General features: G+C 42.2%; 1 protein-coding gene across 8 annotated transcripts in view; it reads right to left on the reverse strand.

The window, feature by feature from the left end:
• LOC112250564 (bromo adjacent homology domain-containing 1 protein) overlaps positions 1–13,418 on the reverse strand; it is an 86,452-nt gene that overhangs the window by 42,890 nt on the left and 30,144 nt on the right. For 2 of the 8 annotated variants that reach the window (XM_042321846.1, XM_042321845.1), the window contains exons 1-2: positions 6,856–7,161; positions 2,160–3,932 (exon numbers count right to left, since the gene is read on the reverse strand). In XM_042321846.1, coding sequence (XP_042177780.1) covers positions 2,160–3,912 — 1,753 coding nt within the window. In that variant the 5' untranslated portion in view covers positions 3,913–3,932; positions 6,856–7,161. Of the gene's footprint in view, positions 1–2,159; positions 3,933–6,855; positions 7,180–13,418 lie in introns of those variants that run through there. The other 6 variants (XM_042321842.1, XM_042321841.1, XM_024420819.2 and 3 more) reach the window with 5 other exon arrangements.

Here is a 13,418-nt window from a genome sequence, read left to right on the forward strand (position 1 = left end):
TGCCCGCGCGTCGTGAATTTGGATTGTGTACTAAACGCGCAAACAAAAAGGAGGTATTTGGACATAAATTATGACTTTATTGAACAAATCAAACATTTATTGTGGAACTGGGATTCCTAGGAGTGCATTCTGATAAAGATCAAAGGTAAGTGAATATTTGAATATCATGAATATCATGTTACACAATACATGTATGTTTTGTTCGATAATGTGCATATTTATATCCAAAAATCTCAGTTTATATTGGCGCGTTACATGCAGTAATGTTTTGATTCCAAAACAACCAGTGATTTTGCAGAAATACTCATAATAAACATTGATAAAAGATGCAAGTATTAATCACAGAATTAAATATAGACTTATCCTCTATGCAACCGCTGTGTCAGATTTTTAAAAAACTCTACAGAAAAAGCATAATCTGAGAACTGCACTCAGTACCCAATTCAGCCAAAGAAAACTCTGCCATTTTGGGGTCAACATTAGTTAGAAAAAAACGCTATAAATATTCACTTACCTTTGATGATCTTCATCAGAAGGCACTCCCAGGAATCCCAGTTCGACAATAAATGACTGATTTGTTCCATAAAGCCCATCATTTAGCCACTTGTTGTTAGCGTGTTCAGCCCAGTAATCCATCTTCATGAGGAGCGAGCACTTCCTCCAGACAAAAACTTGAATAGGCACTGTTTTGAAAATCGATTTCTCACTTCCTGTTTGGAATTCTTCTCAGGTTTTTGTCTGCCATATGAGTTCTGTTATACTCACAGACATCATTCAAACAGTTTTAGAAACTCCAGAGTGTTTTCTATCCAATACTAATAATAATATGTTTATATTAGCATCTGGGACAGAGTAGGAGGCAGTTCAGTTTGGGCACGCTATTCATCCAAAAGTGAAAATGCTGCCCAAAATGCTATCCCAAAAAATACAAGTTTAATGATAGCTAGCAACTTACCTTGGCTCATTGCAGCCATAAGGTCCTTTTGACGCTGCACTCGCGTAACAGGTGGTCAGCCTTCCAAGCAATTTCCTCATAGATTGCAATGTAATCGGCCATAATCGGCATGAAAAAAGGCTGATTACCGATTGTTATGAAAACTTGAAATCTGTCGGACCTCTAGTCTTGATATACTATTTTTATCAATTACTCATTACATATGTTTACTACTGGTGACATATGTAACGGGGAAGTGATCAAAATAAACAATCAAAGGGCAAACAATTCACACAATGAAACAATTAATGTGCAAAAATGGGCAACTCAATAATCAGCTAGGCCTATTGCCATATGCTCTGTCCAAACTGCGAGCTTCCCAAATAAGCATAGGTCTACAAGCTTCTAATTTGAAACAATCCGCAGCTTTAAAAAAAATCAAATGGTTCTCATTTCCTCTGTAGCTAAGTCATGCTTTATTTGATTTATTTCTGTATAGTGAAATTATTTATTTCAATTTACTTCCCTAGCATATTCGCCGGGCCGACTGAAATACTTCCTCATATGCCACTCTCCTGTTCTATTGGTTTTTATATCAACTTTCTTTTGCTGTCCATAAACAAAGACAATCTTAGTATATTAGCAACCCATCCTAGTTGTTGCATCATTAGATTCCACCTCATTCTACGTTTCTAACTGATATTTTAATATCTGTTACATATGGAACCACTCTCATCAGGTGCACTGTTCAACATTTTGGCAAATGTTTGAAAATGATGTTTTATTGGCTGCTTCATTTACAGGAGTTGCATGTTCTGTTAAGATGAATTACCATAATCTAAATCCGTTCATTCTTAGAACTGTGGGTGGATGCTCTGGGTAACATAAGGGTCTGGTAAATTTTTCAAATAGCCGGTAAATTAAAATCTCCCGGTCACGTTGTCCACCGCCACATTTTACTAACGGAAACTCTGATTAGACCACGCTCCCCAAATATTCTAATTTACTGGTCCCCAGCAAAAACACAACGAAGGCTGATCAATAGCAAAAACACAGCAAAGGCTGGTCCCCAGCAAAAACACAATGAAGGCTGGGCCCCAGCGAAAGCACAACAAATGCTGGTCACCGGCAAAAACACAACGAAGGCTGGTCTTTGCTGAAACATTTATATCAGCATATAGGGCCAGTAGACATATGTAGACATAGGACAATGTCGTCCTCTTACCTGTCTTGATGCCGTGTGTAAACCCGGAACAGCCTGTGGAGAAAGAGCACCCCCTGCTGTTGACCGGCTGCATGGCTCTGTAGGTGTAGCCGCTGACACGGCAGGCCTTGCTGTAGTAGGGCGAGCCCACTGAGCCACAGAAAGCAGGGTGGGCCAGCGTCGAGGCATGGGACACCGGAGGACCCAGCAGCTTGGACCCAGACACCATGCCGGGACACATTGTCGAGGTGCCAAAGTTCAGAGGTCTCGAGCTGAGGGTGGTCGACGGAGCTCCGGGGTGTGCGATGTGTACGTAGTAGCTGGAGAAGCAGGCGGGGTCGGCGGTGCAGAGGCAAGGGTGGGAGCTGAGGGTCAGGGCTGCATGGGAATGGGGGTGGGCCACGGAGGGCGATGTCACCAGGCACTCCCGCTTCATAGGGGTCATTGCAGCGTTTAAAGGTTGTTCTTCTGAGTCAGCATAGGCCTTCTGACCCAGGAACAATGCTAGGCGGTGGCAGTACTCCACAGAACCCTCTGGGGGGCAGCAGTAGTACGGTCTCAGCTCTGCCTCAACCTGCTCCTCTTTGACGACAGGCTTCAGCGGGTAGGCTAGCATGCTGCGCGACTGGTAGCCTGGTTTGGTTAGCCTGTGGGTGCAACCTCCAGACTCCCACTCCCCTTTGGGCTCAAAGTTGGACTTCTTGCAGCCTCCCTGTTCTGGAATCAACTTCCTTCCCTTCTGCTTAGGCTGGCGGCCACACTGTTTAAGATTCAGTCGCGGTTGCTTCTGCTTCACATCAACTGATGCGGCGCTCATGGTCTTGCAGTCGGTCGTCATAGTCGATGTTGGTTTCACTCGCTGTTTGCTAGTTGCGGAGGTGCTCGTTAACTTTAGCAGCGCGGCAGCGTTGAGTCCGGCTAGCCGTCGAGGAGCAGGGGTGTGTAACATCTGTAGAGTCATCATCGCAGTCTCTTTCTTCTCTCCTTTATCTGGTTTGGTCCGTTTCTTGGAGACTTTCTTGGCCTTTTTGGAGCGTCGGCACAGTTCAGGCTTGTGCAATATGGAGGCCTTGCTGCTGCTGGCTCTTTGAGCTTTAGGACCTCCGGCCACCCCACCACTAGCTGGATCTGTCCCCAGGGTTGACTCACCGCTGGAGGGCTCCTCCTGCTCTCTCCTGGCCTGTTTGCCAGCCGGCTGGGTATCGTTGGGTCTCTCCAACAGCAGACTGTTCACCGCCTCAGCGTTGAGAGAAGCTAGCCGTCGCTTACGCGGCTCTGGAAACGGCGACTCCTGCACATCACTGGTGGTTTTGGATATCATTTTGGGAATCATCTTCTTCGCCAGGAGTTTCCCCTTGGCTTCGCCTTTTCCTTTGCCCAGTTTCTTGATCCGGGATTCAGGTTTGACGGGGGGTTGGGTAGGCGAATCATTCCCCCTCTCATTGGTGTCCTCCTGCTCCTGGATGTCCTCCTCCAACCGCGTGAGTAAAACGTGACAGCTAAGTCCCTCTTCCTCCGAAGACCCTCCCCTTCCTCGTAAGGGATATGATTTCCTGCCCCGCCTCCTATTCCGTTCCGGCGTCTTCTCCCGCATCTCTTTAACCCCTCCCCTTCCTCGCTTGGTCCTACACTTCTTCAAGGTCCTGCCGAATCGCAGCGAGCGCTCAAGCCAGGCCCCGCCCATGGTCTCACCATGTGGCCTATGGGGGCAGTGTTCCCGCCTCCCTGTGCTGCGGCTCTGGCTGAGGGAACCTTCGTTCCGGGCGTGGATCATCACATGCTGCACCACTGGGCCTGGGGAGGAGAGACAAATTGTTAATGTCACTCCTATAAACAGGATAATACTGCCTGGGTGGTATTCATTAGCCACCAAGCGGAAGAAAACGGACTGAAACAGGGAGGGATTACCTGAAGTTGTCCAATAAGAAACTTCTTTCTTTTCTTATTTCTCATAGTTTTTGTTTTGCTACAGTGAATACAACTCTAGTATCTTTTCAATCCCTAGCCTATCGCCTAATCCCTTCCATGTATATACGTACATACCCCTTCAGGTTTCACTAATACAATTTTGGTCTCTAGTCCCTTATCCTAACCCTTCTACCCATCTGAAAAGACTGGACAGATGAAAACACTATAGAAGCTCCACTTATGGAGCAAAGAGTCTTGGAGGGCTAGATGGAACATCATTATACTGCTTACTCATACTCTCCTATCCATTTCTTACAGTTCCGTAAACACTGAAGTGGTAGGGGCCCCTAGGGAAAGAGCTTAGGGTCCGAAATAAAACCAGGCCAACACGAGCCGCATACCACAGAATACCAGAATACCGCATACCATCTTATCCATATTCACAACAAACACCAATCCCCGGAGAGAGAACTGTGTATTCAAACGTGCCAAAAAATCCAGTCTACCATCTTATCATTAGGGATACCTACCTACCTTAATTCAGTGTGAAACATACGTCTTAATCAATAGTTTGGTAGAATCAGGATTATTTTTTGTCCCAGAAAAACACTCTAAAAGTGATGAATGTGCCTTGTGAAGAATCCAAACAGCCAATACAAGAGATATGATTCTCAACATCCAACAGTAGGCCTATCGATGGTTATTGGCGCTGCCCTACATGTTCGGGATTTTGTATTAAAGCTGAAAAAAGCTACTCATTATGTCCACATTATGAACAATAAAATGAAATACCCTATACAGTCACATGTATCATTTTTCAATAAAATCATGGAAAATAGAGAGGTGCGCGACTAAATATTGCCGTTATCCATTTCATTTATCCGCAGGCCGCCAGTTACCAATCCCCTGTGCTAAACAATAAAAATAAGGAACACAAAATGGAATGCAGCAAAACTGAAGTGCATGCCAACGCAATCAAAACAAATGCAAAATAGACAAAACAGGATTCCTTCCTTATGAGATCGTGTGAGGGGTCAGGAATTCCATCTGCACAGGGACAATGTTCTGACACCTTTTGGCATTCTAAACGGACAATCTAATTTTTCAGACATTCTAATCCATCAGACATTCTATACTGAACCAAAAAAATTAAACACAACATGTAAAGTGTTGGTCCAATTTTTCATGAGCTGAAATAAAAGTTCCCAGAAATCTTCCATATGCACAAAAAGCTTCTTTCTCTCAAATTTTGTGCACAAATTTGTTTACCTCCCTGTTAGTGAGCATTTCTCTCTTACCAAGATAATCCATCCACCTGACAGGTGTGGCATATCAAGAAGCTGATTAGACAGCATGATCATTACACAGGTGCGAGTTGTGCTGTGGACAATAAAAGGCCAATCTAAAATGTGAAGTTTTGTCACACAACAAAATGTCACAGATGTCTAAAGTTTTGAGGGAGCGTGCAATTTGCATGCTGACGGCAGGAATCATTAACAGAGCTGATAATTTAATGTTAATTTCTCGAGCATAAGCCGTCTCCAATGTCGTTTTAGAGAATTTGGCAGTACATACAACCGGCCTCACAACCTTTTGTGTGGAAAAACGTATCCTGATTACCTGGGCCTGGCTCCCCAGAGGGTGAACTTGGGACCCAAGTGGGTGGGCTTATACCATCCCAGGCCCACTCATGGCTGTGCCCCTGCCCAGTCGTGTGAAATCCATAGATTAGGGCCCAATGAATTTATTTGAATTGACCAATTTCCTTCTATGAACTGTAACTCAGTAAAAACTTTGAAATTGTTGTATGTTGTGTTTATATTTTTGTTCAGTGTATTTCAGCAAACATTCTACATACAGCAATCATTCTAAAATCAGCAGAAACCAATTAGACAACATGACAATGTTTGTATTAAATAATTGTTACATGAACGTAGAGCCCAATGCCACCGCTTCATTCGGCAAACAAGTTACAAAACAACCATATCCTGTGTAGCCTAGTCTACAGGCTATTAACACAGACACCTAATAAACGTATCTAGCTACTGTATCTTGCCTACCATGTCTCTGTGCAAGATACTCCACGTTTAGACAAATGCAGATAAACACTTATTTCAAGTGACCAGCCATTAACCTATGTAATTACACCTTAACACTGTATGAAATATGGGTGCAATGAGGGACCAACAACTTGCCCAAAATACCCCGTACAGGGTAAGGTGTTTTGAACTGATGCGGGGGGTATTTTGAACACTTTCTATGCCCGAATTAAAAATATAAAACACGAGGCGTCGGCTTGTTTTTGTCGTTAAATGGTCTTCAGGTAGTCTACAGTCCATCTAAATCGATTCAAAACACTGAATGTAACACCGGAGCTTCGCTCTGGTAACCCATTTAACTTGATCAAACATACCAAACGTCCGATAGTCTACTTGAGGACATCGGGGCCGACATACAGTAGACAGGCTGCGCCTCGCTCGCTTGAAGTCTGTGAGTAGCCTGCCACCCGAAGTAACTGCTTTATCTATGGGGCTATGGGCGACCCAAACACACATCGCGGCCAAAATAAGACTGCCACAATCACATATTCCATGCCATTTATGAAAATAATATCGAAATAATTCGATTTTCTAACACTATTTAGTATGAAACCCATGGATATCGCATGCTAGCAAGCTACAGCTATCGATTCTGCAAGGCAGAAGCGAAAATAGGTTCTGCACTCCTTTTTGGACGGGCTCGGAACGCAACTTCAACACCCGGCACTCGAAAACCGTTACGGAAGAAATATTTAGAGATATTAACTTACACACTCCGTCATACTGTGCCTGGAGATGCGTCGAAATAGTTATGGACTGGTGTGATGGCTGAACTGATCTCCGTACTGGGGGAGAGCAGGAGAGTAGAGAGAAAGCGAGAGAGAGAGAGAGAGAGAGAGAGAGAGAGAGAGAGGACGGTGGCTGCCTGAGCGATGTGCTTTGCTCTTCCTGGTTCGGCTTCACCGATTTGCAGAAAACTTCATCTTAACCATTTGCTATGCAGACAAGCCTCGCTGACATCCAGTCTTCCAATGGCGAAAACGCCAGGCTGTTTATTTCAAGAATACAACCTAAATATTTGTAGAATTTGCGGTCCCCTTGCGAAGTGGCTCGAATTACTTGGTTCAACTCGATTAATGCACGGGCTATGGAGCGATGTTGCCCCCCTCAACGCCAGCCTCACCCTGTCATTATATGTCGTGACCAGACCAGACCCAACCCAGACCACATCCAGTAAACCCACAATCTGTGTTTTCACACATCGCCTGGTGTGTACAGATATCACAACAACATTGTAATGTACACACAGGAATGTAAAGCATGCGGGGAAACAACACCCGTTCATTCCCATTCCCTGTGGTTGAATAATTACAGTTCATTCCCATTCCTCGTGGTTGAATAAAATGATCATTATTTTCAGATCACAGTCCACAATGTTATTAGCCTAATATTTATTTTTTTGCGCGCCCCAAAAGTTCTAATTGGATATGGAAAGAATTCTAATTTCAGTCAATCTATAGGCTAGGGTCCAAATGATGTCCCTATTGGCCAGGCATATTGGCTGCTTCGTGTGCATTACCGCTAATAGGCCGGTTTTATTTTTATGTATTGCTTTATTACATTATATTTTGCTTTATTATGCCTAAAAGCACACACGACCCAGTCCTGTTGCAGAGGAATTAGCATAATCCAGCACAACAATAATATGCGGGCCTCCACACCACGTGTGATAACGGGCATATTACGACAACACATTTTAAAGATCCAAACACTGAGCACACTCGGGGTTTTGGGTTTTGTGCAGGTGTCAGGTGATTGCAATAATGCTTAGGCAGCGATTCTCAATAGTCCTGAGTGGCTTCATTCCTCTGGCTTCATTCCTCTCCTTGTCTCCTTTCCTTCAACTGCACAGAAATGAACTGGACAGCTTAAATCAAATCCTCAGTGTATCCACCGTTGCTTTTCCTTGCTATGTGCTTTCAGATCTGCGCAGATGAAGGAGGTGAGGAAGCTCCTTTAGACTATCGAAATTAAGGAGAGAAGACAAGGAGAGGAAGCTGTTGTAGACTATTCAGATGGACCCTATACTGTTTTACCACCCCTACGCCTTGCATGAAGGTGAACATTTGTGATTTCATGGCCAAGACATCTGACCAACCGTCGCTATTTCTGATGTTGCCTATGTTTCCTGAATATCCCCATTGAACCCAAGGTATATATATATATATATATATATATATAGAAGAATATATGTACCTACACGTTCAACATTTCAGTCATAAATCTGGTTGAGGAAAAGGACCGGGGCTGCAAACTGAACAGGACGTTAAGGGACAATATCAGACGACTTGAAGCCTTCAACTAAGACAACTGACATTTCTTCTTGTTTGACAATAGACAGAGCAATCTTCACTCCTTGAATAATGTCAAATCAAATATATTGTCTGTGTACACAGTCTAGCAGATGTTATAGGGGGTGCAGCGAAATCCTTAGGATATATGTTACTATAGCGTCTAACAATGCTGTAAAAAGTCAAACAAGTACATACATATTCAAAAAATAAAATTAAAATAAAGAAATGTCGGGACGAATCCAAATAAACGTTCGGAGCAAATAATTTAAGAAATAACACGTTTTTATTACTGCAAGTCAGCGCCATCTCAGACAATCCATTTAAGACATTTGTAACCTCTATAAGCCTACCTAAATTAAACTTTTCACCGTATGACACGGAGTGGATGACACAGTGGAGAGGATGAACGTGCAAGTGTTTCGTAATAACAAGTTAATAAGCAGTTTACACAGCTAATCATGACTGACAGTTTTCCATATTTAATTTATGACATCATTATGCAGGCCTCTATGATTGCGGGTACAAGCAGTAGTCAAGTCCTGAAAAGTGCAGTGCACTTCAGATAGGCTAAGTGCATTACCGTTTTTCTCAGGGATGTAGGCCTAACGATTCACCGCATCAGTCCCAGATTCAAATGTTTAAGATAGATAGAAGAGCATCGGTCGTCGGACCTCAAATCGATCCAAATGTAGCATGCATCGGTCCGAAAATATATTCTAAAGTTACGAATCACCGGTTCACATTTTTTGTTGTTGTTGTTGCTCATATAACATTCTACCTTCTGAAAATAACTCTTATTTTGTGACAACTGATACGTCCTCTCCTTCAGTGTCGAACTGCATGTAATTGTATTGACACGTCTCTGATCTACAACTCATTTTGCATGCCGAACAACCCAGTGCAATATCAGTAGCGTCGTCAAAATATGCACTGTGCCCAGTTTCCTGGACCTTTCAGCATTCAAACGCTAAAATGGCTTCCATGATATTAAGCTTTATTAGGCGATTGACAACCTATGCAAATTGCTAGGTTATTGTTATCTAAGCCCTGTTCAAAATGTATTTTACCGGAATAAAAGTAAGCTACAGGAGAACTCATCTGACTATACCTGCTGAATGGGGCTTATAATAGAATTTATTTGGATTGTTCAAGTTCACCATCAGCAATACATTTCGCAGTTGTGCTTTAACAATCAGTGTATATGGTATTTTTTTAGATATATATGGTAACGTTGATAATTTCACAAGCAGGACAGCAATCACTTTTGCGAGGCACACTGCGTGGCAGAAGCCAGAGTAGAAAAGATCACTCTGTAAAAACTTCCAAATGGTCAAAAACATTCGATTTTGAGATAGGGGTGAAACGCAAAAGCTGTGCTATATTCTCATTGGCTATGTCATAGCTCATTTATAAATGATAAATAAATACATGATACATATTCATACACCTGAATTCTAACCTTGTATACCACACTCTTAACCCTTTTCACGTGTGGGAACTGGCCTATATGGATAGGGCTAAATTGAAATGTTTCTTTACAGAAGAAATATGAAAAGTATACGCATGGTAGCAATTGAAAGGGAACAGTTTGGAGATGGAAAAATTATCAGACCAAAAGGTGAGGGACACAACAGTTCACCTGACATAAGACTGAATCCAAATGTACACAGTTTATTTTATGTGCATTTCACATTTACTGTACTTTTTCGCCGCATTTGTTGATAACGAAATCTGAAAATACTCAACACATTATTAAGTAACATGATAAGAATATTTCTGGGAAATGTGAGGTAGGTGCAACATAAGACAAACAAAATGACAAGGCTTTGAGTGAGAGGACTAACTGGTGTCTCCAAGTGGCCACACACCTCTCCAAAGGGTGCACAGTTCCTAAGTCATTTCAATGCATTTTTATGACTCAAAGAAGAGTCTTAAAAAAAAAAAAAAACTTTTATAGTTGATCTCTCCTAGCTGTGCCTTTGAGGAACTAGAGCAAGCACACTTGTAGTTTTGGTTGGAACACAGCCCTGCATCCCCGCCATCACACAATTACTGTTGTTTACGCAATCCAAAGAAAGTCCATTATAAACCAAAATCTGGGGCAGGAGGGCATAATTTGAAAGCTTGTTCTATTGCCAACACCACTAGCTAAATTATACAATACGATATCAAAGTGGCAGGCTTTCACAATGCAATTCAGAGAAACAGATCGTAATTTGGGTGCTCATAGAAAAGGAGTCATAAGTGCATTCAGGTGCGTGTGTGCTGCGGCAAATTTGATTCACAATAGAAAACCATAGGCTCATTCTGTTCAGAACAACCCAGGGTATGAAGCCATGTCATCTTGCAACTTTACATTAAACATAGTGGTCATAAACGTTGGCACTGTATATGACATGTATTTTATACTATGGAAATGTGAAGTACACATTTGACTCATGGGTGTTTGGCTTGCTTGTATGACTTCAATGTGGTACAATCCTCAATGTCTCATCTTTCAAAATACAGTCCTCTCCGTTTACAGCATTTCCCTCATTCAAAAATATATTTTTTTGCTGAAGTTGCCCAATTAGTGGGAGGGATGGGGACAATTTCTTGTCGTGCGAGGTGCTCAAGTTCAGAGCAGCTGTCAGTCAAAATCCATACAGCGCTGTGAAGTGGAGAACCTGAGCTCTGAAGTCATGTATAGCATGTTACTGTACAGACACTGTGTTCCAATTTAGGCGTTTATCAGTGTCCAAATCTGCCATTTTCAAACCGTTTATGAGTGTAAAGTGTTAAAAATACAGATGCAAGTTGGAATCAAATAAGGTGCTTGGGAGTGATACCATAGGGAAACTACTTTAGGTTCTCTGAAGAACCATACAAAAAAAATCTAAAATTGGAAATGTTTCGGCCTTCCAGCACCGGAATTGAATACCCTTGCTACAGGGTCTTATTTGAATATTTCCCAGGGTTATTACCATATTTCGCAGGTGCCTTTCCAGTAAATTTTAGATTTAACGTGACTGTTTGGTAGTGACAGAGAAATGGTTGTTAGATTCATTAATTTTCAGTCCTGTGGCCTTCACCAAGTGAGATAAAAAATGAAGACAATACAATACATATTTCATAAGGCAGTCTTATGAGGGCCTAGTTTTACCCTAATACAGTGGCCTGAAACTCATTACAGGCCACAACAGGCCTGCAAGTCATATCATGCTGGCTTGTAAAGTGGCATGTAATTCCTATTGGAGTGGGCATATCCAACATTTGAAAATGTTTATTTATTTGGAATGATTGCCAGGGTTGGGAAGTCTAAGATATGAGACTACTTTAAACATCTGAACTGGAACAAGCGTTTCAGTAACGGGTGCAATAAATCCAATTTACAGATTGGAATACTTCAGAAAAATGTGTTATTTATATTTGAGTTGCATAAGATTAATAAATCAATGCAAAAACAGATATTGAAACAAATAATTCTAAAAGTCGACCTACAACAGAGCATCCTGGGAAATAAGATGGGCGTGGTTTTGGTTCAACTCTGGATATTAACAACACTAGGATTATTTTACACTGCCGAGTGTTAATTTAAGTTTTGAATCAACACTAGAAATGCTACACCAAACAAATCAATACTAGTTAACACTGGCTAATATGCTGTGTGCTATGAAAGGGAAACGTCTGCAGGCTTCCATACAATTAAATAATCTTTTAGAATTCTGAAGGACCGTAGATGCCACGTGAAGAACCCAAAGTTTTTTTTAAAATCGTGCAAGAGTTCTCCAAGGAACCTTTTTCAGTGCAGGTTTAGTACTGGTACTCAATGCAATCACGATACTTGATACCAAGGCAACAAAAAACAAGGCATATTAGCCAAAGTCACAGAATGGCACTTCATCCAGACAGATCAACTCAGATACTGCCCTGTTCAATCATTGGGAATCTTTTGAGTTCAATATCATTACATTTGCATTTTTTATATACCATTTTTTCCAAAGACAGCCATGTATGCATGAATTAACCAATTACACATTTTATTAGTTTTATTTTTTACCAATCTAACAACATAAATGATAATCATTTACCATTCAAATAATCTCTATTGGTAAACTGGGTAAATCAATATGTAGCCTAGGCCTATCCGCAATACAGGTGAATGCGTATTCAATAGGTGCGTGCATGCAGAGTTATTAAACTTGTTTTGTCTGATTTCATGGGGCTACAATCTGTTTCCCTTCCATTTGGGACTTATTGTATTGTACTGATCAACTACATTTGAACAGAAGTATCTTATTTTATAAAAATGTGCATGGTCTCTTTAAAGAACTGCACTTGCTGATTTTGCCCCCCCCCAAAATTGCGTTGCTCCTCAAGAAATGCTGCCGGCCATGACAGAGGACAAACATGGGTTGGGTTGGCTTAGGGGTGCGGTTTGATGTGGATGTTTCTTGGGTGTGTCCTTGACACTCCCATCTGTCAGAAGCTTACCTGCAGCCATTCCCCCCCCCACTCAATCACACCTCCTGCAGGTTGAGTTCAATAACTACAGGCATATGCATTTCACTACAGCTGGCCATGCTTTCCACCTGGCTACCCCTACCCCGTTCAACTGCCCGGCATCCTCCACAGCAACCCGCCCAAGCCCCCACCATTTCTCCTTCTCCCATATCCAGATAGCTGATGTTCTGAAAGAGCTGAAAAATCTGGACACCTACAAAATCAGCCGGGCTAGACAATCTGGACCCCCTCTTTCTAAAATGATCTGCCGAAATTGTTGCAACCCCTATTACTAGCCTGTTCAACCGCTCTTTCGTATCGTCTGAGATTCCCAAAGATTGGAAAGGTGCCACGGTCATCCCCTCTCTTCAAAAGGGGGTGGCACTCTAGACCCAAACTGCTACAGACCTATATCTATCCTACCCTGCATTTCTAAAGGTCTTCGAAAGCCAAGTTAACAAACAGATTACTGACCATTTTGAATCACATCGTACCTT

This window comes from Oncorhynchus tshawytscha, linkage group LG05 (genome assembly GCF_018296145.1).
Source record: "Oncorhynchus tshawytscha isolate Ot180627B linkage group LG05, Otsh_v2.0, whole genome shotgun sequence".
NCBI classification, from domain to species: domain Eukaryota; kingdom Metazoa; phylum Chordata; class Actinopteri; order Salmoniformes; family Salmonidae; genus Oncorhynchus; species Oncorhynchus tshawytscha.